The sequence below is a fragment of the Dasypus novemcinctus genome, chromosome 22, assembly GCF_030445035.2.
Source record: "Dasypus novemcinctus isolate mDasNov1 chromosome 22, mDasNov1.1.hap2, whole genome shotgun sequence".
Lineage (NCBI taxonomy): Eukaryota > Metazoa > Chordata > Mammalia > Cingulata > Dasypodidae > Dasypus > Dasypus novemcinctus.
Window position 1 is genome coordinate 75,130,069 of NC_080694.1, and position 25,681 is coordinate 75,155,749.

Consider the following 25,681-nt stretch of genomic DNA (forward strand, 5'->3'; position numbering starts at 1 on the left):
GAAACACAAGCAATGGAGGAGCGTTTACATCATGTCCATGGGTCTGCTGAAGTTTGCTGACCAGCTGCTCCTGACCAACTTGGAGTAGCGCAGTGTCTAAACCTGGGGGGTGAATTAGACTCTAATGGGGTCACAGAGAAATGAAAAAGTTGATGGCTCCTCTCCACAGAAATATGTGCATGGACAAGGAAACATAAAAGTTCTATGAAATGCCAGTGCACACTGATCCTCTCAAGTCTTAGAGACCTGGGGTTTTTAATCCTACTCTGACAAAAAGACAGGGAGAGGTGTTTTCAAAAATGACTTATCCATCCAGCAACGCTCTCTACTTATTCGTGAAGATGAACTGACAGAGACAAAAGGTGGAGCCAATAAACTATAAGGAAATGAGTCAATATGTCATTTATTAGTCACCCACTTATCCAACAAACCCGAGTGCCATCAGTGTACCAGATAAAGTTCCAGGCTGACCCTGGCTCCAGGAATCGCCATCTGTCCTCACTTTCCACCCTCCATGCCCATCCCACAGCACCTGGACTTCCTCCCACATCAGGGAATTCCACACTTAGGAGCCTTGGTGGAGGCAGAGCCACTGCCTGCCATGAAGAGGGAAGCTCACCTCCCCAAACACTTCAGCTGGACACGGAGGAGCCTGTAGGGAAGCACCTGTGGAGCTCACCTGCAGGCAGGGAAGCGCCTGTGGAGCTCACCTCTGGGTATGGAGAAAGCACCTTCTTGGGTGGCTTACCTCACTGCTCTATTTCAAATTGTAATCCACTCCCCACAGGCTCCTGCACCCCTCTTTTCCCCAGACTATTTAGCCTCATATATGACATAGGCTATTGGTTGTACACTGTTTTTTCCTCGTCTCCCCCAGAGCTTGTGTCCACCGCTGCATACCTCTTGTGCCCGAGCAAGGCCATGCCCCAGGGCAGACGCTCAGAATGTATTTATGGAGTGACAGCTGAGGTCTGGAAGAAACCTGGGTCGTTGACATTTCATGGCAAAACTGGATACCTACATCTGTTGGTCCCCAGAGTTGGAAGAAACTTTAGGAAAAGAATATTATCAAACTGCCTCATTTTACAAATACATATTGTTGGACAATAACTCAGATTCTCTGATATCCAGGACCTGTCTTTTCTTATATTTTTGCTGCTCATTATTTTTCCCAAAATATTATGATTACACTATGAAAATAACCTAATTACCAATTTTCAAGGTTCTTCCACATACATTACCTCATTTGATGATTTCAACTACATGCAGTGAAAAAAAACAAGAATTATAATTTATTTCTTTTGTTCATAATCTGCCATTAAAAAAAATTAGTTCTCCTTACCCCCTCGTTTGCATTTGCTGTGTGTTTGTTGTGTGCTCGTCTTCTTTTTAGGAGGCACTGGGAACAGAACCTGGGACACCACATGTGGGAGAGAAACTAGAGAAAGCTGGATACTAGGGACTTGGTTTCTTTTTGTCCTGGGCACAGGAAATCTGCTTTTGCGTGTGTTGACAACTGCCAAGGCACAGTGAGTAAACGGGATGGAGCTCTGGGGGAGCGCAGGGTCAGAGCGCGAGGAACGTGTCCTGACGTTCAAGTCCAGGTGACCACACTGCAGGCTCGTCCAGCTGCCTCTCAGCGAACGCGGTGATTCCCACGGTCTCCCGGAGAGGGAGGAGTCGCTTCATGACTGAGCCAAGGACTCACAACTCAAAGTTCACCACTGCTGCCCCCCGTGGACACACTCAGCCACAGCTGTGCTCACAGCAGACTCAGCCGAGAGCCAGACGCAGAGCAGGAAGCTGACACGCTCAGCTAGCAGAAGAGGGACGCAGGAGGAGGACACGAGCTGCAGCGCGAAGGGCCACATGGCAGGAGGGGCACTTCCAGGCAAGGTGTTTGTTGGCTCCGTGGTCAGGCAGGTGAGCCTGTCCCAGAGCAAGCCAGCAGAGGCCACCTCGGAGACAGTCACCTGCTGGCTCCATGGTCACGCAGGTGAGCCTGTCCCAGAAGTAAGCCAGCAGAGGCCACTTGCAGATGCTCAGTCATGTGCAGTGTTTACTTTCCACACAAGGGAGTCCGGGGCAGGCCAAGTCAAGGCGCAGTAGTTTTGTGTCAGTGGCCCTGTGTCCATGCCGTCGTAGCCTCTCCCCGCGTGCCCAGGGGACACTAACGAGTGGGACGGGCACTGCAGCTTGTCCTCCGAATGCTCTGTGGGAGCCAGAAGCCACGTAAGCCCACCCTCCCTGAGACTGCTGCGCTGTGGAACCTCCACGCCAGCCGCGCGGCAAGGCTCCATGGGAGGCGGTGAGCGAGCAGCTGCTGCGGGACAGAGCAGCACGAGTCAGGCCCTGTCAGAATCCCCCCACAGAGCAGCAGGAAGTCCCAAATCCTTGTTTTAAGCCACATTGGAAGTGATTTTTATGCAACAGACAACTGCATCATGGGATTTAAAAGAGAAAGGGAAGAGGGAAGCGGTTGTGGCTCACCCAGTAGAGCGTCCGCCTACCATACGGAGGGTGCAGGGTTTAGACCCCCAGGGCCTCCTGACCCATGTGGTGAGCTGGCCCACGCGCAGTGCTGCCGCGCACAAGGAGTGCTGTGACCCGCGGGGGCATCCCTCGCGTAGGGGAGCCCCACACGCAAGGAGTGCACCCCACAAGGAGAGCCGCCAAAAAGCACAGCACCCCCCCCCCAGGAGTGCCACTGCACACACGGAGAGCTGACGCAGCAAGATGACGCAACAACAAAAAAAAGCGGCACAGTTTCCTATTCCCTCACGACAAGAATGCAAGTGGACACAGAAGAAAACACAGCAAGTGGACACAAAGAGCAACCAATGGGGGAAAAGGGGAGAAAAATAAAACAACCTTAAGTTCGCCTGTGGTGCACACTTGTGTACCATCTGCCAGTGCCCTTTCTCTGACTTGGTCACTTCAGGTTTGCACCATTTCCTTCAGAATGTTTTGGAGAAAACGCTGAGACTGGCCTGGAGGAGCAGAGCCCCGTCTTCACAGCCCCTCCTTTAAAATCAGCAGCTCTCTGTGGGGTGCAGCCAGGGGTCAGGGCGACCCACATGAACGCCCCAAGAGGCTCAGACCTTGCAGACAATTCTGGACCCTGAGTTCCAAATGGGACAGTGGACCCTGAGTCCTGGAGACCGGGGCTGCGTGGAGGGGCCAGTGGGCTACAGACATCAGGATGTCCCTGCCTGGTGGGAGGACAGGAATCAAGTCAAGGGAGAGAAACAGGGACAGAAACAGGAACGGGAGCTCCAGGCCCCCAGCCCCACAGAAGGCGTCACACAAAGCGAGCCGGGTCCAGCTTCACTTGGTGGAAGACGGGCCGTCACTGCTGCCTGGGACTCCGAGGCGGGGCTTCCTGCTCCTCAGGACGGGGGTCTCGACTGGGGGGCGCCGCGGGCGGCGGGGGCTGAGGGGCTGCGGGGCCTGAGGAGCAGAGCAGCCGTCAGAAGCCCGCGCAGCCGCGGCCCCGGCAGCTCCCGCCCTGCGCCCGCGGCCTCTCACCCGCCTGGCCGCCCAGCTGGGCCTCAGGCCGGTCTCCCCACAGCAGGTGCCCGGGGTCGTTGAGGAAGCGCTGGCTGCGCCCGCACGTCAGGCAGGTCTGCACCGTCCAGCGCTGGCCTCTGCGGCCTGGGAAGGAGGGGAGAGAGCGCCGCTGAGCAGAGGAGGGCCCTGCACCCAGGCCTGCCCCACTGTTTCAGTGAGGAATCCTGCCCCTCCCCCAACTCATTATTCCTTAGGAGCTGGGCCCGGGATTGACCCCGACTTCTATGTGGGAAGCCGGTGCTCAACCATGGAGCCATACGGGCTCCCCGACCTAGTTTTCCCATTTGTTTGCAGGTTTGTTTGTCTTTTGACTCGAATGTGTGGGTTTTTTTTGTCTTTTCAAAAACAATACATAGATCACACAAAAGTGTTTTTTTTTTCAGGAGGCCCTGGAAGTGAACCAGAACCTCCCGTGTGGGAGGTGGGTGCTCAACCGCTTGAGCCACCTCTGCTCCTCTCCCCACTTTTAAATGAAATTTGATGGTGTCAGGCCTCTGCATAATCCCATCAGATCTTTGCCCCCTTTATTTTAAAGCCCAGACTCCTTAACAGATGCAGCCTCAGCTTCCTCTCCGCCTCACGCCTGCCCCAGCCCCTGAAGGCCTGTTTCTGGCCAGCGCCGCCGGCTCGCCCAGGGGTCCTCACACAGGCCTAGACTCTCCCCCGCTCCCTTTGGCCTCCGGCCTCAGCGGCACCAGCACTGCTGGGAAACCCAGCCCTGGGCCTTTCTGCGCTGCTGCCGATGGCCTGTCTCATCAACGGTTAAACTCAGGGAGAAGGGCGGCAGCTCAGCCCTCGGCTGCTCTTAACACTTAGGAGCGGCTGAACAACGAGTGGCCGACAGCGGCAGACACGCGGGGCGGCCTCTCGGGGCCCCTCGCCCCCTCCTCTCCAGGCAGGAACGAAGCCAAGGGCAGACGCGGCTTGCCCGAGAGGGGCGACCTTGAGGAGGGGGACGCTGACCAGAGGGGGACCCTGAGCAGAGGGGGACCCTGAGCAGAGGGCGACCCTGACCAGAGGGGGACCCTGAGCAGAGGGCGACCCTGACCAGAGGGGGGCCCTGACCAGAGGGGGACCCTGACCAGAGGGCGACCCTGACCAGAGGGGGATGCTGACCAGAGGGGGACCCTGAGCAGAGGGGGACCCTGACCAGAGGGCGACCCTGACCAGAGGGGGACCCTGAGCAGAGGGGGACCCTGACCAGAGGGGGACCCTGAGCAGAGGGCGACCCTGAGCAGAGGGGGACGCTGACCAGAGGGGGACCCTGACCAGAGGGGGACCCTGACCAGAGGGGGACCCTGAGCAGAGGGGGACCCTGACCAGAGGGGGACCCTGAGCAGAGGGGGACCCTGAGCAGAGGGCGACCCTGACCAGAGGGGCACCCTGACCAGAGGGCGACCCTGAGCAGAGGGGGACCCTGACCAGAGGGGGACCCTGAGCAGAGGGCGACCCTGACCAGAGGGCGATGCTGACAGAGGGGGGCGCTGACCAGAGGGGGACCCTGAGCAGAGGGGGACCCTGACCAGAGGGCGACCCTGACCAGAGGGGGACCCTGACCAGAGGGCGACCCTGACCAGAGGGCCACCCTGACCAGAGGGGGACCCTGAGCAGAGGGGGACCCTGACCAGAGGGCCACCCTGAGCAGAGGCGACCCTGAGCAGAGGGGGACCCTGAGCAGAGGGGGACGCTGACCAGAGGCGACCCTGAGCAGAGGGGGACGCTGACCAGAGGGGGACCCTGTGCAGAGGGGGACCCTGACCAGAGGGGGACCCTGACCAGAGGGGGACCCTGAGCAGAGGGCGACCCTGAGCAGAGGGGGACCCTGACCAGAGAGGGACGCTGACCAGAGGGGGACCCTGAGCAGAGGGCGACCCTGACCAGAGGGGGACCCTGACCAGAGGGCCACCCTGAGCAGAGGCGACCCTGAGCAGAGGGGGACCCTGAGCAGAGGGGGACGCTGACCAGAGGCGACCCTGAGCAGAGGGGGACGCTGACCAGAGGGGGACCCTGAGCAGAGGGGGACCCTGACCAGAGGGGGACCCTGACCAGAGGGGGACGCTGACCAGAGGGGGACCCTGAGCAGAGGGGGACCCTGACCAGAGGGGGACGCTGACCAGAGGGGGACCCTGAGCAGAGGGGGACCCTGACCAGAAGGGGACGCTGACCAGAGGGGGACCCTGAGCAGAGGGGGACCCTGAGCAGAGGGGGACCCTGACCAGAGGGGCGCGGGGAAGCCCCGGGGCGCTCACGTCGCTGGCGCTGGGTGCAGGTCAGGCCCGGGAGCAGCAGGGACGAGCAGCCGCGGCAGAGGGTCCTCTTCAGCGAGGGGTCCCTGGGGGGCGAGGCAGTGGTCCCGGCGCCCCGCCCCCCCTTCAGCGCCCTCAGCCCCCCCAGCCCACCAGCCCCTCACCCCCCGGCCCCGTCAGCCCTCTCACCGTCATTCCCCCCAGCCCCCTCAGCTCCTCACCCTCTCATCCCCCCGCCCCTCACCCTCGTCTCCGCCCCCTGACCCCTGACCCCTCACCCTCGCCTCCGCCCCCTGACCCTTCACCCCTCACCCTCGCCTCCGCCCCCTGACCCCTCACCCTCGCCTCCGCCCCCTGACCCCTGACCCCTGACCCCTCACCCCCGCCCCCGCCCTCACCGCCGCAGCACCAGCCGCCGGGCCACGCCGCGCTCCGTGTGGCAGGAGAACCTCGCCAGCGCCTGGCTCTCGGGGTCCTGCGCCAGGACGCAGTGCGCGGCCTGCGGGGCGGGAGCGGGTCAGCCCGGACGCCCCCGCCCGCCCCGAACGCCCGGACCCCGGCCGCGGCCCCACCTGGTACAGGAAGCTGAGCCTCTGCAAGGCCTCGCGGTCCCGGAGCGGCGCCGCCATGGCCGCGGGGGCTGCCGGGAAGCGCGCGCCCCGCCCCTCGCCAACGCGCCCCGCCCCTCGCCGACGCGCCCCGCCCCTCAAGGCCACGCCACGCCCCTCGCCGCCCCTCATGGCCCCGCCCCTCAAAGACACACCACGCCCCTCGCCGCCCCGCCCCTCAAGGCCACACCACGCCCCTCGACGCCACGCCCCGCCCCTCTTCCCTGCCTTCTCCGCCCCGCCACCAGGCACCTTAGCCCCGCCCCGCGCCGCCCGTCTCCAGGCGCTGCTCTGCCCTGCCCTCTCCGCCCCGCCCCGGGCTCCTTTGCCCTGCCCCGCCCCCGGACCCCTCGCCCTGCCCCGGGACCCCCTCCTCCCTCCCCCGGCCCTCCTCTACCCTCGCCCCGCCCCGGCCCCTTGCCCCGCCCCGCTCCCGGCCCCGCCCGGACCCCCTGGACCGTTTTCCCGCAGCAGGTTCCCGCAACCCGGTCCCACTGGCCCTCCGCGGGCTCGGCTGCCTTCCCGCGCGTTCCTCCACCCGCGGGCGGCGACGGCCGGGGGGCGGGCTCCCGGGGCAGGTCTGTGCGCAGGGGTCCCCAGCGGGCACGGGGAGCCAAGACCCGGCCAGCGCCCCGAGCGGGGTGGGCGCCGGCGCCCCAGACCCCGGCAGGCTGGGAGGGAGGGCCCTTCCCTGCTCGGCTGCAGGGGCCCCCGCGTCAGGCTCGGGGCGCAGTCCTGTGGCGCTCTGGAGGGGGTGGCTCGCCTCAGCCAGGCCGGCCCCAACCCTCCTCCTGGAGGCCAGACCAGACACACAGGGCGCGAGTTGGAGGCCGGAGCCCAGAAGGGCAGGGCCAGGCTGCCCAGGGCCCCGAGGGCGCCCTCAGTTTGCACTTCTTCCAGCCTCAAAACCGTGGGCCAGCCCCGCGCGGCATTTGTTTTAGCAGCCAGGAAATTAAAAGCCGCCTCCCAGGCAGAGCACGGACGGCTCAGTGCCCCTGCCCCCAACGACCCCGTCCCCTTGACAAGCGTCGCCCCCTTCCCCTGGCTCTCTGCCTCCGCTCTGCTCTGCTCGGCGCCCCGGGGTGCCCTCTGCTTCGTGGCTGGTCACTACCAGTCCCCAAGGTCAGAAGCAGAGGAACGGGCTGAGGCAGGGAGCGCGCCCCCCGCGTCCCCAGGGGCGAGGCCTGCAGCGGCTGGGCCTGCAGGGTGTCTGACGAGGGTCCCCGCGTGCAAGACGCAGATGTCCAGCACCCTAGACCTCGGCCCCCGAGGGGCAGCCCAGGCCCACGCTCCTGGGGCAGCCGGCGGTTCTTACCCAGGTCAGCAGAGGCGACAGGTGCCCAGTGACCACACAACACAGACCGCAGCCGTGGCTTCTCCGCTCCTTTTTGTTTTTGTTTTTTTAACCACCAGAGCATCTTGCCACAAAGAACCACAGCCAAGGCACAAAGGTAAGAGGAGAGTGGCGGTGTAGGGCCTGCAAGGCCCAGGGAGCTCGTCTAGTCCCCACCGTCTGTGAACCCTCGGCGACCCCAGCTGCAAATACACAAGTGGCTTCAGTTTGGTGGCATGCGTTACCCTGCCTTTTGACAACACAGGTACCTGCAGCATGTTTTGGCCTGATAGTAAAATGATTTGCAATCTCTGAAAAGGGGGATGGCCAAGGGGGAAGGACGGCAACCCGCAAGCGAGGGGCGGGCTCTCGTGACCTGGTTGGGAGGGAGCAGCCCCTGCCCCTCCTCTCCTCACTGCGTCTTCGCCCCGTCCTCCCTCTTTTTTAGCTTGGACATTTAGCCAGGTACCAAAGCTGACGACTTGGGAGTGGCTGCTTAGAAACCTTCAAGGCCAGGCCTTTGGACCAGCTCTCTCTCCTCTAGATGCCTGGCCCATCCCCCCCCCCCCCCCCCCCACGTTCTTCTGGGAAAGCAGGGAAAGCACAGGTGAGCCCTGCGGGGTCTCTCCCACCTTGGAGATGGACTTCCTGGAGCCCGCCCTCTTCCCCATTCCCAGCACATCCGGCCTCCGCCGGTTCCTACCTGCTAGGGCAGCCTTACCCTGGGCACAAAAGGCCCCAGAAGCCCCTCGCTCACCGGGCTCGGGGAGCCTGCGCCTTCAGACGCCTTACTACCTCTCCTGGCGCTCAGCGCCCCCCCGGGTCCAGCGGCGCAGGAATGCATCACAACTTCGCGCTGTGGCCTGGCCCCCATCAGGCACTGGCTAATGCACACTAAGAACTGTGTGCCAACCCCTGATTCGCGGACCCTTGGGACCCAGAGGACAAAGACCACAAACCTCTGTCCCCCCAAGGACTTCCCAGTAGACGTACCAGGAAGGACACAGGAATAAATGCCAAGCAGTACAGCTCATGGAAGGGTGCGACAAACCTCACAGGTTGGAAGGCTGGTGGCTACTTTATAAAGTGTGTTTCCTACAGTTTGCCAACACCAGGCATCTATTTAAGAGACCAGATTATTTCAAGCATATCAACAGGAACAGATTACTGACATAAGGTCAAGCACCCTTTAAACTAGGTTTCTTTTCTTTCTTAGCATTAGGTAAGTCCAATTCCAGGAGTTAAAAGTTATGGTAACCAGGGAGCGTGCGGGACTCGCCGGGGGCTGAGCACGCGGGGCGACCCTTCAGCATCTCGAAGCCCGCCTGCAAGCACTTGCCCTCCACCTCGGCGGCCAGGTGGGCCAGGTCCCGGCGCTGGTCCCCCAGGTGGGCGGCGTTCTCCCGGAGGTGCTGCAGGATGTCCTGCTCCTCCTCCTCCAGCCGCGACAGCAGCACCTGCTGCTCCTTGTCCAGCCGCGGGTGCAGCTCCTCAAACTCCCGGAGCACCTGCTGCCGGCGGCTCTCCACCAGCCTCTGAGGAAGGAGACGGACGGTGCGTCGTCAGGGGGGTCCCGAGGGGCCCCCCACCCCTGGACCCCAGCGTCAGGGACACACCGCAGGTTCCTTCCCTAAGGAACGGCTCTGTCCTCATCGTCTCCCCACAGATGACTTGGTAGACTCTGCAAAGGAGATTGAACTTTGGAAACTTCTTTTTGATGTAATAGGATGCAGTCAAGAGTCAATAATATAACATCTACTACTTGGAGATGTCATCGCTCGCTAACTCTGCTATTGTCCAATTCTGAAGCTTCAGCTAATGCCGTTTGTCAAGAGACAGAAAGTTAGGGATAAGATTGTTATAATTTATACATTGCAAGACATCGATACACCGGATTCAACATACAGATCCAGCTGGGAAAGTGTCAGAATCAATAAGAATCTATTTAGGAATGGATTGGTAGAAAGATGTTTCAGGGCTGGACTTGTTAAATAGTTTCAAGTTACTTCTAAGAGTGGCAGCTCCCAACCCAGGAACAGTTCCAGAAGTTTGCTGATAAATTGCTTGCTTGAGAATTTGCAACATAGTTTCTCAAAGCCAGCACACAGACTTAACCCTATACCTTCCAGAACCTGCACCAGCCAGAGCTCAGGGGAGCCTCACATGCTCTGAGGGCGACTGTCAGCACGTCCTGCCTCCTACGCCTCCAGCGATGGAGCCAGGGCTGGTCTTACGAGGCTACGGGGCCAGGGCGGGCGCAGGAGGCGACAGGGCCAGGGTAGGGCGCAGGAGGCCACGGGGCCAGGGCGGGCGCAGGAGCTATGGCTTTGATGTGGGAGTCACAGTTCACCCCTTTTTCCTTGCATTTTTAAAGATTTATTTAACGGAAACCGGGACCTCCCGAGTGGGAGGGAGGCACCAGACACTCGAGCCACCTCCAGTCCCCTGCTCGTTGTGTCTCATTGCGTTTTCCTTGTGTCTCTGTGGCTTCATCTTGTTGCGTCAGCTCGCGCCGCTGGCTCCTCAGGTCAGCTCGCTGTCCTGCTCTTCTTCAGGAGGCACCGGAACGGGGACCTCCCCAGTGGGAGGCGCCCCCGGGCTTGAGCCCCGCCCACCGCCCTCGCCGTGTTTCTGGCTCGGGAGCGGGTGGGCTGTGTTGTGGGGCCCTCTGCTGAGGTGGGGTCTGTGCACGTGGAGGGGCCGTCTGCGATGGCCATTTGGGGTCCACGCAGGGGGGAGGAGAGTGACAGTCTCCACAGGGCAGCCCAGGGGAGATGCCGACGCCGAGCGGGAGGAAGGAAGGGCGCGGCGGGGGCCAAGAGGTGAAGAAGAGCTGAAGGTCTTGGTGGAAGGGTTCCTTAGAGGTGAGACCAGAGGCGGGTGTCAGGAGTGAGGAGGAGTCTGGGAGGATGAAGCGGGGCGTGGAGGTGAAGCAGAATGTTTTAGGACGTACTGCATTTGAACCCAGGACCTCACACACGGGAAGCAGGCGCTCAACCTCGGCGCTCCCCCGCTCCCCCAGGCGTGCTTTCCAGAAGCTGGGCTGAGGGCGCAGTGAAAGAAAGAAGAGTGGGGTGGAACGTGCGGGAAAGCGGAGCTCGGTGCTGGTCTCGGCGTTTTACTTGCCGCTGGGACGAGGACCGAGGAGGAGGCGCTCTTGGAAAGCCGGAGGCGGGTGCTCGCCCTGGGAGCCAGGCGGCGCCGGGACCCAGGGGGGCGCCGGGGGCCTCCATCCGTGCAGGAGACGGTGCCGCCCGCAGCCGCGCCGCGAAGTGCCTCTGTGTCGGCGCTAGCGTGAGGGAAACTGTAACAGCAGCGAGAGGAATTAACAAAGTAACTTCCAGGGAGATTCGCCCTTCACCCGCGGGGCCGGAGCAGCCGGCGAGGAGCCTGCGCCGCCCTCTGCCGGTGGCCGGCGTCGCTGCAGGCGCCAGGCGGCTCCTCGCCTCTAGGACGCGCTGGGTGGCGCGACCGGCTGAAGCTCTCCTGCAGCTGGGAGCTGCTAAGGCTTCCACGAAGTCCAGCGTCTACTCTGATTTCATTGTTAATACATGAGGAGGCTTGTACCAGTAGCAAGTTGCAGTGTTTTAATATTTACAAATTCAGGAACTTTTAGTAAAACATTAAATCCAAGCTTGAAAGAAGAGACAACAAAATTTGGGTATACTTCTTGTTTTTAATTGATTAAAATTATTTATTTTTGACAAATCAAATTTTTAAACAATTTTATTGGTACATATTAGTAAAGCATACAATTCTTCCAAATTGTACAATTGATGGTATTTAGTATAATCACATACTTGTGCATTCATCACTTCAATCATTATGAGAACATTTTTATTATTTCAACAATAATAAACAAAAAACAGACAAGAAAATTCTTCACCTCTCCACCTCTTTTTTTAAAGATTTTTTTTAAAAAATTTATTTCTCTCCCCTTTCCCCCCCTCCCCAGTTGTCTGTTCCTGTGTCCATTCGCTGTGTATTCTTCTGTGTCCGCTTCTATTCTTGTCAGCAGCACCCAGAATCTGTGCCTGGTTCTGTTGCATCATGTTGCTGCCTCAGCTTTCCGTGTGTGCGGCACCACTTCTGGGCAGGCTGAACTTCCTTTCGCGTTGGGCGGCTCTCCTTATGGGGTGCATTCCTTGCGCATGGGGTTCTCCCACATGGGTGACACCCCTGTGTGGCAGGACACTCCCTGCGCGCATCAGCATGGTGAATGGGCCAGCTCCACACGGGTCAAGGAGGCCCTGGGTTTGAACAGCGGACCTCCCATGTGGTAGGAGGGTGCTCTATCCATTGAGCCAAGTCCGCTTCCCCCATCTCTCTCTTATATCTGCTACTTCTGGCTATTCTTGTACAAGCATTTATTTATTTATTAAGCAGTTTTATTGAGATATATTCACATACTCTACCATCTATCCAAAGTGTATAATCAATGGGTTTAAGTATAATCACAGTGTGCATTCATCAAAAATTGAGAACCATTTCATTACTCCAAAAAGAAAAATGCCTTAGCATGCCTTCCCCAGCCCTACATAACCACTAATCTAATTTCTTTCTAGGTTGATTTATATTTACATTTTATATAAATGGAATCATATGATATGTTACACAATATATTTAGTTCACAATAGCTTAATCATAAGGTACTTGTCCTTGTGTGTCTGACTTGGCTTGGCTCAGCATAATGTTCTCCAGGTTCATTCATGTTGTCATATGTTTCGCAACTTCATTTCTTCTTACAGATGCATAATATTCCATCGTGCATATACATCACAGTGTGTTTATCCATTAGTCAGCGGATGGACACCTAAGTTGTCTCCAACTTTTGGCAATCATGAATAATGCCGCTGTGAACATCGGTGTGCAGATGTCTGTTCATGTCACTGCTCTCAGACTTCCCAGTATATACCCAGGAGTGGTATTCAAGGGTCATGTGGCAAGTCTATACTCAGCTTCCTTAGGAACTGCCAAATAGTCCTCCACAGTGGCTGTACCATTCTGCATTCTCACCAACAGTGAATAAGTGTTCCTATCACCACATCCTCTCCAACACTTGTAGTGCTCTGTCCTTTTAATAGTGGCCATTCCTATAGGTGTTAAATGATGTCTCGTTGTAGTTTTGATTTGCATTTCCCTAATCATTAGTGATGTTGAGCATTTTTTCACGTGTTTTTTTTTTTTTTCCATTTGCATGTCTTCTTTGGACAAATGTCTGTTCAAATCTTTTGCCCTTTTTTAGATCAGGTCGTTTGTCTTTTTATGGTTGAGTTGTAGCATCTCTTTATATATTCCAGCTATTAAACCGTTATTGGACATGTGCCTTCCAAATATTTTCTCCCGTTGAGTGGGCTGCCTTTTTACCCTTTTGACAAAGTCCTTTGAGGTGCAAAAGTGTTTAATTTTGAGAAGGTCCTATTTATCTATTTTTTTCTTTTGTTGCATGTGCTTTGGGTGAAGGTCCAAGAAACCCCCACCTACTACAAGTTCTTGAAGATGTTTCCCTACATTTTCTTCTGGTAGTTTTATGACTCTAGCTTTTATATTTTGGTCTTTAAACCATTTCAAGTTGATTCTTGTATAAGTAGTGAGATAGGGGTCCTCTTTCATTCTTTTGGTTATAGATACCCAGTTCTCCCATCACTGTTTGTTGAAGACAATGTTTTTGTCCCATTGACATGGATTTGGTAGGTTTGTTAAAAACCATTTGGCCTTAAAGGTGAGGGTTTATTTCTGGACTCCGAATTATTGTCCACTAATCCATGTGTCATCTTTATGCCAATACCGTGCTCTTTTCACTACTGTAGCTTTGTAACGTGTTTCAAGGTCAGGCAGTGAAAATCTTCTCACATCACTCTTTTTTTTTTGAGAATGCTTTTGGTTTTTCAGGTACACTTTCCCTTCCAAATGAATTTGATAATTTCTTTCTGATTTCTATAAGGTAGGCTGATGGAATTTTGACTGGTATTGCATTGAATCTATAAATCAGTTTGGGTAGGATTGACATCATCACGATGTTTAGTCTTTCAATTCCTGAACATTAAATGTCTATCCATTTATTTAGGTCTTCATTAATTTCTTTTATTAATAGCACTGTTTTGTAGTTTTCTACATATAGGTCCTATATTCTTTTTGAAATATATTTTTTATTGAAGTATATCGTTCATACATGAACATGCCGAAACAATAAGTATACAGTGAAGATTTTGAACTTACAAAATAAACCTGCATAACATACAGGGGTCCCATACATCACCTCTCCACCAACACTTTGCATTGTTGTGAAACATTTGTTACAAACTATGCCAGAGCATCATCAAATTATTACTACTAACTATGGTCCCTATCTTACATTCGGTGTATTTTCCCCCCAAACCCAGCTGTGTTAGTCAGCCAAGGGGTGCTGATGCAAAATACCAGAAACTGGTTGGTGTTTATAAAGGGCATTTATGTGGGGTAGGAGCTTACAGAAACCTGGCCATAAAGCATAAGTTCCTTCCCGCAGCACACTCTATTTCCACGTGTTGGAGCCAGGTGGCTGCTGACGTCTGCGAGGGCTCAGGCTTCCTGGGTTCCTCCCTTCCAGGGCCTTGCTTCTTCCTGGGCTCAGGGTTTCTCTTCCTGGGGCTGGCTTCTCTTTCCTCTGTGCGCTTACTTTCTGGGGCTCCAGCTTAAGACTTCAGCATCAAACTCCAACATCAAAAACCCTCAACTCTGTCCTTTGCCATGCCTTTTATTTGTGAGTCCCCACTCCTTGGGGCCCTAATGATGTGGCCCAATCAAAGCCCTAATCCTAATTTAATCATGCCCAGCTACAGACGAGATTACAAACATAATCCAGTATCTATTTTTGGAATTCATAACCATATCAAACTGCTACACCACCCTGTTTTTTAAAAATATTTTTTTTTATTACAGAGCCTGCAAACTTGCAAAAAGAATTATAAACATGTAGAATTTCCAAACAACACCCCTTCACCAGCAAACCAGACTATTAACCAATCATGGTCCATAGCATGTATTTGGCACCCTTTTTCCCTACACCTCCAGTATAAACACTATTCATCTTAGGCATTGATGCAAGAATATTATAGTATTGCTGATAACCACAGTCTATTGGTCACACCAGTTGTAGTTTTTCCATGCTTTTCCCCATTCCTACCACACTGAAATTCTGATGTATATCTGCTGTAGCTCACAGAAGGACACTCCTGCATTTGTACCTCAACCACAATTCTCATCCACCTCTGTGGTCACTGTGCTATCCAGTCCCTAGATCATTCTTTAGCTTTCCTTCAAATGACATTTACTTCCCCAGGCTACCCTTCTGAGCCACAATCCCATTTATAAACCAGTTGCTACTCACTATAATGTGTTCCCATCAACTCTATGCATTTCCACACTTTTACAGTCAGGTTATTAAAACTTCTACATACATTAAGCACCAGTAGTTCTCCTCAACCCTCCTCTTATCTCCTAGTAGCCTATACTCTAGGCTTTAACTCCATGTGTTTATTCTTTGTGTTTAGTTCATATTAATGAGACCACTCAATATTTGTCCTTTTGTATCTGGCTTACTTCACTTAGTATAATGTCTTCAAGATTCATCCATGTTGTCGTATGTGTCCCACTTTCATTTCTTCTTACTGCAGCATAGTATTTCATCATATGTATATACCACATTTTGTTTATCCCTTTATTGGTTGATGGACACTTGGGTTGTTTCCATCTTCTGGTAATTGTGAATAATGCCACTGTGAACGTCTGTGTGCAGGTGTCTGTTCGTGTCATAGTTTTTCGTTATTCTGGGTATATTCTTAGTGGAAGAATTGCTGGATCATATGGCCTTTCTATATTTAGCTTCCTAAAGAACTCCCAAACTGTCTTCCACAGAGGCTGCACCATTTCTACACTCCCACCAACAGTGAAGGAGTGTTCCTATTTTTCCACATCCTCTCCAGCACTTATTGTTGTCTGATTTTTTGATAATGGCCAGTCTATGTGGAGTTAGATGATATCTCATTGTTGTTTTGATTTGCATTTCCCTAACGGTCAGTGATATGGAACATTTTTTTCATGTGCTTTTACATCATTTGTATTTTCTCTTTGGAGAAATGTCCATTTAAATCTTTTGCCCATTTTAAAATTGGATTGCTTGTTTTTTCATTGTTGAGTTGTATGATCTCTTTATATAGAATGGAAATCAAACCCTTATTGTTTAAGTGGTTTCCAAATACTTTCTCCCATCGACGGGGCTGCCTTTTCACCTTCTTGAGGAAGTCCTTTGAAACACAGAAGTGTTTAAGTTTGAGGAGGTCCCATTTATCCAAGTTTTCTTTGTTGCTCGTGCTTTTGGTGCAAGGCTTAAGAATCCACCACCTACCACCAGGTCTTGAAGATGTTTCCTACATTTTCTTCTAGGAGCTTTATGGTACTTGCATTTCTTTTTAGGTCTTCGATACATTTTGAGTTCATTTTTGTATAAGGCGTGAGATAGGGGTCTTCTTTCTTTCTTTTGGCTATGGATATCCAGTTCTCCCAGCACCGTTTGTTGAAGAGACTGTTCTGTCCCAGCCGGGAGGGTTTGACAGGCTTGTTAAAAATCTCTCGGCCGTAGATGTGAGGGTCTGTTTCTGAACCATCAATTCAGTTCCATTGGTCTGTGTGTCTATATTTATGCCGATACCGTGCTGTTTTTAGCACTGTAGCTAGGTTATATGATTTAAAGTCTGGCAGTGAGAGTCCTCCAACTTCCTTTTTAAGATGTTTTTCATTTTAAGATGTTTCTGGCTATTCAGGGCCTCTTTCCCTTCCAGATAAATTTGATAATTGTGTTTTCCAGTTGTTTAACAAATGCTGGTGGAATTTTAATGGGATAGCAATCAATCTGTGTATCAATTTGGGTAGAATTGACATCTTAATGATATTTAATCTTCCAATCCATGACCATGGAATATTTTTTGCAGTTATTTAAGGTCATTTAAAATTTCTTTTAGCAATACATTATAGTTTTCTGAATCCAAGTGTTTTACATCCTGGGTTAAGTTTATTCCTGAATATTTGATTCTTTTAGCTGCTAGTGTAAATGGAATTTTTTCCCTTTCTCCTCAGATTGTGCATTACTAGTGTATAGAAACAGCAGTGATTTTTGCATTTTGATCTTGTATCTTGACACTCTACTGAAGTTCTTTCTTAGCTCTAGCATGTTTGTTGTAGATTTTTCTGGGCTTTTTAGATTTGGGATCATATCATCTGGGAATAGTAAACATTTTACTTCTTCCTTTCTGATTTGGAAGCCTTTTATTTCTTTCTTTTTTTTTTTTTTTTTTGACTGATTGCTCTGGCTAGAACCTCTAGCACGATACTGAACAACAGTGATGACAATGGGCATCCTTGTCTTATCCCTGATCTCAATGGGAAAGCTCTCAGTCTCTCACCATTGAGTACAATGTTAGCTGTGGGTTTTTCATATATGGCCTTTATCATGTTGAGAAAGTTTCCTTCAATTCCTATCTTTTGTACTATTTTTATCAAGAAAGGATGCTGTATTTTGTCAAATGCCTTTTCTGCATCAATCAATAAGATTATGTGATTTTCCTTCTTTGAGTTATTAATGTGGTGTATTATGCTGATTGATTTTCTTGTTCTGAACCACCCTTGCATGTCTGGTATAAAACCCAATTGATCATGATGAATAATTCTTTTAATGTGTTGTTGCATTCAATTAGCCAATATATTACTGAGGATTTTTGCATTTGTATTTATTAGGAAAAAGGGTCTGTAATTTTCTTTTTTGTAGTCTCTTTGTCTGGTTTTGATAGTAGGGTGATATTGGCTTCATAAAACGAGTTTGGTAATGTTTCTTGTTGTTCAGTTTTTTGGAAGAGCTTGAGTAAGATTGGTATTACATGTTCTTTGAATGCTTGGTAGAACTCACCTGTGAAATCATCTGGCCCTGGGCTTTTCATTTTGGGGAGCTGATTGATGACTGTCTCAATCTCTTTACTTGTGATTGGTTTGTTGAGGTCTACTTTTTCTTGTAAGGTTAGTGCACGTTGTTTGTACATTCCTAGGAATTTTTCTATTTTGTCAACATTGTGTAATTTTTTGGCATAAATTTGTTCATAGCAATGGCTGACAATCAACTCAGCAATAGGTTTGCTCAAAGGGAAGGTGACACAGAACTTCCAGAAAAAAGGACAGAGAGAAACACGAGAGAGGGACCAAGGATGGAACCAGGGGACTCAGCTTCTGGAACTGCGAGCCCAGGCCCTAGTTTCCACATCATGTTGATTAGAAACTCCAAAGCAGCTGCTCCTCATCAGCACGGCAACATTTACAATGACTGGGGACAAGTGCGACAAAGAGGGAAGAGGGCAGCCAGTTTCCCACAGCATTTCTCCCTTTTTGTTTTTCTAAAGCAATGCAGGCAGGTTTGGTGATTTCTTGCTGCTTCATACCTGGAAGGGCTCGTTGTGTGCTTCTGCAGACTAAGTTCAAAAGAAACGAAGACAAACAAGCCATATTTCTCCAAGAATACCTTCTCTCCAACGTTCCCCTAAGTCACAGGGTTTAGTGACTGTAGTCCATCTGCAATTCCAGCCATCATTTAAGAAACAGGTAACAATTTCAAATCGGCATTCCAAATACCTATTACATCAGTTTGCAGCTGGACTATTATTATAAACATGTGGGGTTCCACAAAAGTTAGATACATTCCAATCACATGTTAATGTCAGTTGGATATTTACATTTTGTAATTATTCTTCTAAGCTTAGAACAGCATTTTATACATAATCCATAACTACAGCACATTATACGAACTTCCAAAAGCAATGACTTATTTCTTTCGAGTTTAAGATTTCCTACCAGCAAGGCTACATAGGCCAGTACTTGATCAAAAATGACCTCATTTTCCCCAATCTGTATCGTTGGAGGCACAGGCAATACAAATTATTGTTACTTCCCCATTTTGGGCCGTGGGTCAGCCGGAAGTTTATCACCTAATTCCAATGCCTTCCTTGGTCCTGCTCTTAGCGTCTTCACTGGACCCGGGGCCACAACTCAGTGTTGAATTTAACTTAGTCCATCATTGTGAGGATGCGTTTTCCAGGCAGAAGACAATCGCTGACCTGTCCTAAGAGTCCCGGTCGGTGTCTGGAGCAGTGGAAGCATATCTTGCGCCTTCCAGGAGCAGGAGGATGCTGACGTCACAGTCACTGAAGTGAGCGTTAAGGCCACGAGCTGTTGGTGACTAGCAGGCTGTGGCATCTGCAGCGCTAGGCTCCCCAAGGTCTGGCATTCACGATGTTCACTTTTCTGGTGGAGCCGCTCTGCTGCTTCTCAGCTCTCAACTGTGTGGCTGAGGAGCTCCATGAGGCATCTGCCCCCACAGTCCTGAGAGGGGTGTTAGAGGAGTGGGCAGGGACGTGACACATAGTTACCCGTCACGCCTGGCAGGTGTCCCAGATGTTCTTCTACAGATCTCTTCCTCATCGAGGGTGATTCACAGCAGCTTATTTTTTCTGTTTTGCTTTAAGTATTTGCAGTCCACCTCTGGATAGGGATGGCAGTCTTCAGAGTGGCCAGACACTATTGTGAACAATCACAAAAACACTTACAACATACACTGAAACAATTAAAACATACACACTGACATTGAACAGATAAACACAGAAGCAGTTCCAAATCTACTAACCTAGACTTTCTTCATTGACTTGATTTGACTTTTTATACACACTCAAGCTGCCCTGTCTTCTGCCTTTTCTGTTTCTTTCCTATAACATTCTTTTTGTCAATTCTGCTTCTTGCTTTCTCTCATAATCCAACATTTCTTGTCCAGTTTTCCTCCTCTCAATTTCCTTCTTAATTTCCTTCTGTCCCCAAGCCATACCTGCTTTACGATGCCAAGCTTGAGCCAGTCCTGTGGTTTAGGTACTTTGATGCAAAGCCCTTCTAGTCTTCAGAGTGAGGCCCAGCCGTGCAGTTCCCAGCGTCTTCTCTCCATCTGCATGACCGGAGGTTCTGGGCTCCACAGGAACTTTCCTCCTCTCCTGGCATTCCTGGTCTGGCTTTATCTGACCAGCTGGTGCCCACACAGCACGTTCTCCATCTCCTGGGGAAATGCAAGCAAACCTCTTCCCCAGCTAACAGCTTCCTGTTGAGCACTCACTGGTCAGGGGATCTGTTCCTGGGTTCTATCTACGTTCCTGGCTGTGCTGCAGAAATGAAGTTCAAAACCATGGTGAGTTAGGCCAGTAATTTATTCAGGTAGGGAGGAAAGAGAAATGGGAGAAAATAACAGAAAATAACAGAGCAGGGGTCCCAGGGAGAGAGGAAGGGGATGAAAAGGGATGCAGAGGCTGATTTACAAGCTACAACTCCCCATTAGAGATTATAAGTCACCAGGCTTACTTGTGTGGCCACATGGCAGAGGGAAAATGGTGAAAACGGCACACAGAGGACAGGACAGGTCCGTAGGGAAAGGAGCAGTGGAAAAGCCCGGCTCAGGTTTGTGCCTGGCTTTTAAACTGCTAATTATCCCACCCCTTTGCTAATGGCAGGGGAGGGGTTCCAGCTGTTTGCTGTTTTGATTGATCACCCACCCTCATTCCCTAAGTGAGGACCCAGTGATCCTAGGGAACCCCGGGTGTTTCCTTGTCCCAGGAAGGAGTCTTTGTCTTGGATAGCAGAACCCCAGGGCGGGGGTTTTCCAGCAGGCAGCTTGGGGGCTCCTGGTGTCCACGTGGACTCTCTGCCAGGTTCCAGGTCCGTCTATTAATTCCCTGTCTTACTAGCCTGCTTCATTCCCCCGAGAGAGCTCCACACCTGTGATCTTAAAGGGGTGCTGAGGAAGAGGATCTTTCCTCTGCAGCTACTTCCTGCTGGTTGGGGGCTGGTAGACCCTACGTGACAAGACGCAGAACGCTCTTGCTACTCTGTCTCCACTGGAGGAAGATGATCTGGCATCCTGTGTGAAGCTGGATGGAGCCCCCATATGGCTAATGAGATGTGGATCCTGGAAGAAGTAATTTTCATTACAATTTTGAGAATATGTGGTTCCACTAAGAGGACACTGGACCCCAGGAGGAGAAAGGGCCAGGTGTTTAAAGGCTGCATCTCCTTGACATCGGTGGGTTTTCTTTAGCAGGTTTTGAATACTGTGTAGGACTGTTTTAGGGCAGTTTACCTAGAGATGACATTTTTCCTTAAGGAAAGGACTTACCCTTCCTTGTGCTGTATCAGCACGTCAAGTGCCCTGCGATTTTGCATCATCACAGCAGCAAGAGTTTACTTTTTGAGGCACAGCTGGTTTTATTTATGCTGTTAATTAGTTATTTTTAGGGACCAATCAAATAGATAATGGGGTTTAGTGTAGACTGCCAACCCCAATTTTCGATGGTGGTGGTTATGCTGAAAGCAACTAAGAGGGGGATGAGAAGGGACGTTGCCTTTTTCAAAAGAAAGCAGACAAGGGTTTTCAAGGGATGTTTCGTTGGTTCTCCCTCCAGCAATACGCATTTCGGCTAGAGTTAGAGGGAACGGCTACTTTGACACAGACAACACTGAGCTTTTTCTCTTGCAGAGGAATTTCAGGCTGTCCAGTGACTGGCATTTGTACACCCCGTTAGGTGCTTTTGGTGAGCTGGCACTTTCTTGGGCAGCTGACCTCATTCAGGATTAGTGCATCAAGTTGGAATTTCTTTAATAGCTAGAGGAGTAATCAGAACTACAGAGTAAAGTTCTTTATATACTAGTGATGTATGTTTTGCCAAGTGATCAGCACCTGATTTTCAGGTTCAGGGTAAGGAAAGATTGCCCGTGGACCACCTCAGAGGGGCTAGGCTGAAGTGGGCTCTGGCCACCTCGTTTCCCTTCTGGTGGAAAACACTTAGGTCTGGTGGGATGGCATGTGGGTCTGCCAGTCCTTCCAGGGTGTGATCCCCACATCTGGGCAGGGGGCTTTAACTGGGGAGGACGGTTAAGCCTCACATTGTCTGAGTTATTAACTGACAGGTGTTGGAATAAATGGTTGGAGGGAGACCTGGGTTTGTGCTGCTGCTTTAGCAGCTGCTTCAGCTCGAGTATTTCCCTTGCTATAGCCGTGTCTGTTTTCTGATGCTCTGGACAATGCGTAACTGCGATTTCTTGAGGTAACAGTACCGCTTCTAGCAAATCTAGGATTTCTTACTTATGCTTAATAGGTGACCCACTGTTAGTAAGCAAGCCTCGTCTTGCCACACAGCAGAGTGAGCATGAAGGACAAGGAAAGCATGCTTGGAGTCTGTGTAAACATTAGGCCATTTTCCAGCTGCTAGTTTTAAACATCAGATAAGGGCAATGAGCTTTGCTTTCTGGGCTGAAGTTCCAGGGGGAAGAGCTTTGTCTTCTATGTTTTCAAATTGAGAACCCACTGCATAGCCTGCCTTTTAAATTTCTTCCTTAATAAAACTGCTTCCATCTGTGAACCATTCAATGTCTGGGTTCACAAGAGGCTCATCTTTTACATCTGGCCTGCTCGAGTAGTTCTGGTTAAGAGTTTTGAGGCAGGAGTGGAGACGGGGTCCCTCAGGATCTGACTTGGGGTCCTCTACCAGTAGTAGGTGGCTGGGTTAAGAGTCTGACTCTCCCTTATCTGCACTTCAGGGGTGTCTAGCAATTGAGCCTGGTATTTAATTAACCTGCTACCTGTGAGCCACTGGTGGCCCCTGGCCTCAAGCACATCTTTCACCTGGTGTGGGGTGAGAACTGAGAGGTTGCCTCCAAGTTAGTTTGGCGGCTTTCTCTATTAAAAGGGCTGTTGCCCCCACTGCTCTCAGGCAAGGTGGCCATTCTTTTATTTAACAGTCATTAATTACTCAGAAAATGAAGTTTACCAGGATTTTTAACACGTTCAATGTTTTTTTGTACATGATCTAATAGAATCTAATCATCAGGCATATACCTAGAACAGGATAAAGGCATAGTACTTAATACTAATTAATGTACTACTCAGTGCATAAGTTTATTTGACCTGCAATTAATAGACTCAAGTGTCAGGTTTGCAATACTTTACATGTTATCCCTGCATGGGAGCAGGCCATAATGCCGATTTGTGTCTAAGTTCTACGTACAGTATTCAGGTGATTATGGCTCCACTTGGTATGTCCTTCACACAGTGACCAAGCTGCCACATTGTTGATCCTAGAGAGAAGCTAAGAATTACTTTCCAGTATTCCCCTGGCCTGGCACGCAGTGCTCTCTGGCACTATGGAACAGTGCCAGTCTGGAGGCGATATCTAGTGTACACTTGGCTGTACTGAGCCATCACGGGCTGCTTTAGGAGTTTGAAACTGCAACGTAGTTTCCATCAGGAGCACAGCTAGAGATGTAGTAGAAACCTTCATTGTCTGAGGAGTAACTTACCAACCTGGCCAATAACTCACATGGAGAGGCAACCTGCAATGTATTCAAGGCCTGGTTTGAGTGCACAAGAGAGTCTGGCAATGCTGAAGTCTATCCCTTCATTTTCATATACTTTTAAACATTTCCAATGCAATGTGGTACATAGTAAATGACTTTGCTTACTTCTACACTTTTACCATGAAGACATTAGAAGGTATTTTACTTTAGTAGGAAAGGAAAAACTATTTTTTCCATTTTTAAAATGAAAACTAAAGATTCCCAAAGGAATTAAGGTAACTTTTCATTATTACCACTTGAATATGCACATTGAGTTGACTTTCAGACAGGCTTTATTGTTATGAAGTTACTTTTTGTCATTAATATCAATCTAGGTTTCTAGTTAATAATGGTTTCTTAGAACTAGAGCCATTTAAATGTTTCAGTTTAGAAGATGCCTTTACAAACTCTTTATAATTAACCACAACCACAGACTGGCTAATTTACCTTAGATTACAATTAGCAACCAATGGAATTTACTTTATGCATTTAAGAGAGAGCAGTCCTACATTTCCTTTTTTTAAAAAAAGATTTATTTATTGATCTCCCCTTCCTCCTGCTCCCAGTTTTCTGCTCTCTGTCCATTCACTCTGTGTTCTTCTGCATCTGCTTATATTCTTGTCAGTGGCACTGGGAAACTGCATCTCTTTTTTGTTGTTGTTGTTGCACCATCTTGCTGCATCAGCTCTCTGTGTGTGCGGCTCCACTCCTGGGCAGGCTGCCCTCTTTTTGTGTGTGCAGGATGGCTTTCCTTGAGGGGTGCACTCCTTGCACGTGGGGCTCCCCTACGCAGGGGTACCCCTGAGTGGCATGGCACTCCTTGTGTGTATCAGCACTGCACCTGGGCCAGCTCACCACATGGGTCAGGAGGCCCTGAGTTTGAACCTGGACCTCCCACGTGGTAGGCAGATGCTCTATCAGTTGAGCCAAATCCACTTCCCCCTACATTTCTTTAACTTAATTTCATTACATATGTGCGGCGGCTTGCTCGGTCGGTAGAGGTGGGGTCTGGCTGCGGACGAGGGGTCGGTCCCGCTTGGGACAAGGGATCAGTCCCGCTTGGGACGAGGGGTCGGTCCGGCAGCAGACGAAGGGTCGGTCTCACAGGGGTTGCGCGGTTCGGCTGACGGGGTCGCCCGGCGAAGCCGGCAACGAAGGGGTCGCCCGGAGAAGCAGGCGACGAACTGGGGACAAGGGAGGCCAGGCCCTTGTCGGGGGCTCTCAGGACTGGAGGGCGCACGGCAGAAGAACTACTGTGGAGACAAGGTAAACACACAAGTCCACTTTACTGAGGGAGAGGCAACAGTTTTATAGGGGCTGGGGAAGGCTGATTGGTCGAAGCCACGCCCTGTTCTGATTGGTTGCCGGAGAAAGGTCAGTGGGCGGTACTGGATGGGGGAGGGGTGGTGGTTAGGGATTGGCTGTCGCTGTTGCTGGGGGAAGGGGCAGGGTTTAGGGATTGGTGGCTGCTGTTGCTGGGGTGGAGGGCACACTTGAGTTTCCCACCCACTCCTGGCTATTGCTGCTGTCGGGGGGAGGGAAAAAGTGCAGACTGGATTTTTCCGCCCACGCCTGGCTGTTGCTGCTGTCGGGGGAGGGGAAAAGGGCAGACTGGAATTTTCACCCTGCGCCTGCGCAGGGAGAAAGAAGAAGAAGGGTGCCACCCCACAGGCATCGGGTGGCGCCATCCGGGAGGAGGGGCGGCCGCGGAAGCATGGCTGCCGAGAAGGGGAGACCCGAGGGCACTCTGCGCCCATGCCGAGCTTCCTTCAGGGGTCGCGGTGGGCCCGACCAACCACCCTATTATGGGGGCAGCGGCTTGGCCTGCCGCGGCCGCTCCCCCGCCAGGCCAGCAAACCACACTTCAGCCGGAGGGGTGACCGCACATATGAACTTAGAATTTTCATCATTTGTTAATTTGATATTATCATCCTGATGTATGAAGTTACACACTGAGCAAATAGGCAGATATGAATAGTTTGACCCAGAAACACAGCTTAGGTACCTAAAATTTTCAGTTTTAAAAAAATAAGTTTAACTGCAAAACATTTGAAAGATCTCCTGGAAGGTTTTTTCTTTAATTTGCACCATGACCGTGCAGTTTTGCACAAGAATTTTGTTTCTTAAGTTTAGGGGTTTGATTTGCTCGCTCCACAATAGCTTGTCCTTGGGGGCTGTAAGGAAGTCCTGCAGGGTGTGAAATACTCCAAGTGTCTAGAAACCTTCTAAGGGAGACACTGGTATAAGCAGGGGCATTGTCTGTTTTTAGAGACTGAGGAAGACCTATTACAGCAAAGCAAGCTAACAAATGCTGTCTTACTTGTCAAGCGGTTTCTCCAGTCTGAGCCGTAGCCCAAATGAATCCTGAACAGGTATCTACAGAGACATGAACATAACATAATTTCACAAATGAGGAGATAGCAGTTACCTCCATATGCCACACAGAGTTAGCAGTTAAACCACGGGGGTTTACTCCAGGT

General features: G+C 51.4%; 2 protein-coding genes across 6 annotated transcripts in view; one reads left to right on the forward strand and one right to left on the reverse strand.

The window, feature by feature from the left end:
- LOC101442557 (saoe class I histocompatibility antigen, A alpha chain-like) overlaps positions 1 to 25,681 on the forward strand; it is a 1,048,500-nt gene that overhangs the window by 794,824 nt on the left and 227,995 nt on the right. The window lies entirely within an intron of this gene.
- On the reverse strand, positions 387 to 6,495 carry LOC101421229 (ribonuclease P protein subunit p21-like). 5 transcript variants are annotated; one of them, XR_009182839.2, is made up of 6 exons: positions 6,389 to 6,484; positions 6,215 to 6,315; positions 5,820 to 5,902; positions 3,529 to 3,654; positions 2,872 to 3,450; positions 387 to 2,212 (listed from the first exon to the last, which is right to left on the reverse strand). XR_009182839.2 is itself a non-coding variant. In XM_058285489.2 (6 exons), exons 1-5 carry the CDS (start codon positions 6,443 to 6,445, stop codon positions 3,350 to 3,352), a joined length of 468 nt encoding a protein of 155 aa, XP_058141472.1. In that variant the 5' UTR covers positions 6,446 to 6,484; the 3' UTR covers positions 387 to 3,212; positions 3,308 to 3,349. The 5 variants fall into 5 exon arrangements, 2 of the variants coding, with proteins under 2 accessions (XP_058141472.1, XP_058141470.1); XR_009182840.2 differs by having other exon boundaries at positions 387 to 2,323; XR_009182834.2 differs by having other exon boundaries at positions 5,787 to 5,902; positions 6,389 to 6,476.

Coding starts and splice junctions, on each gene's coding strand:
- LOC101421229 (XM_058285487.2), bottom strand. CDS start 6,445: ATGGCGGCGCCGCTCCGGGACCGCGAGGCCTTGCAGAGGCTCAGCTTC. Junction 6,316..6,388: donor GGCTCAGCTTCCTGTACCAG/GTGGGGCCGCGG, acceptor CCCGCCCCGCAG/GCCGCGCACTGCGTCCTGGC. Junction 5,903..6,214: donor CGGCGGCTGGTGCTGCGGCG/GTGAGGGCGGGG, acceptor CTCGCCCCCCAG/GGACCCCTCGCTGAAGAGGA.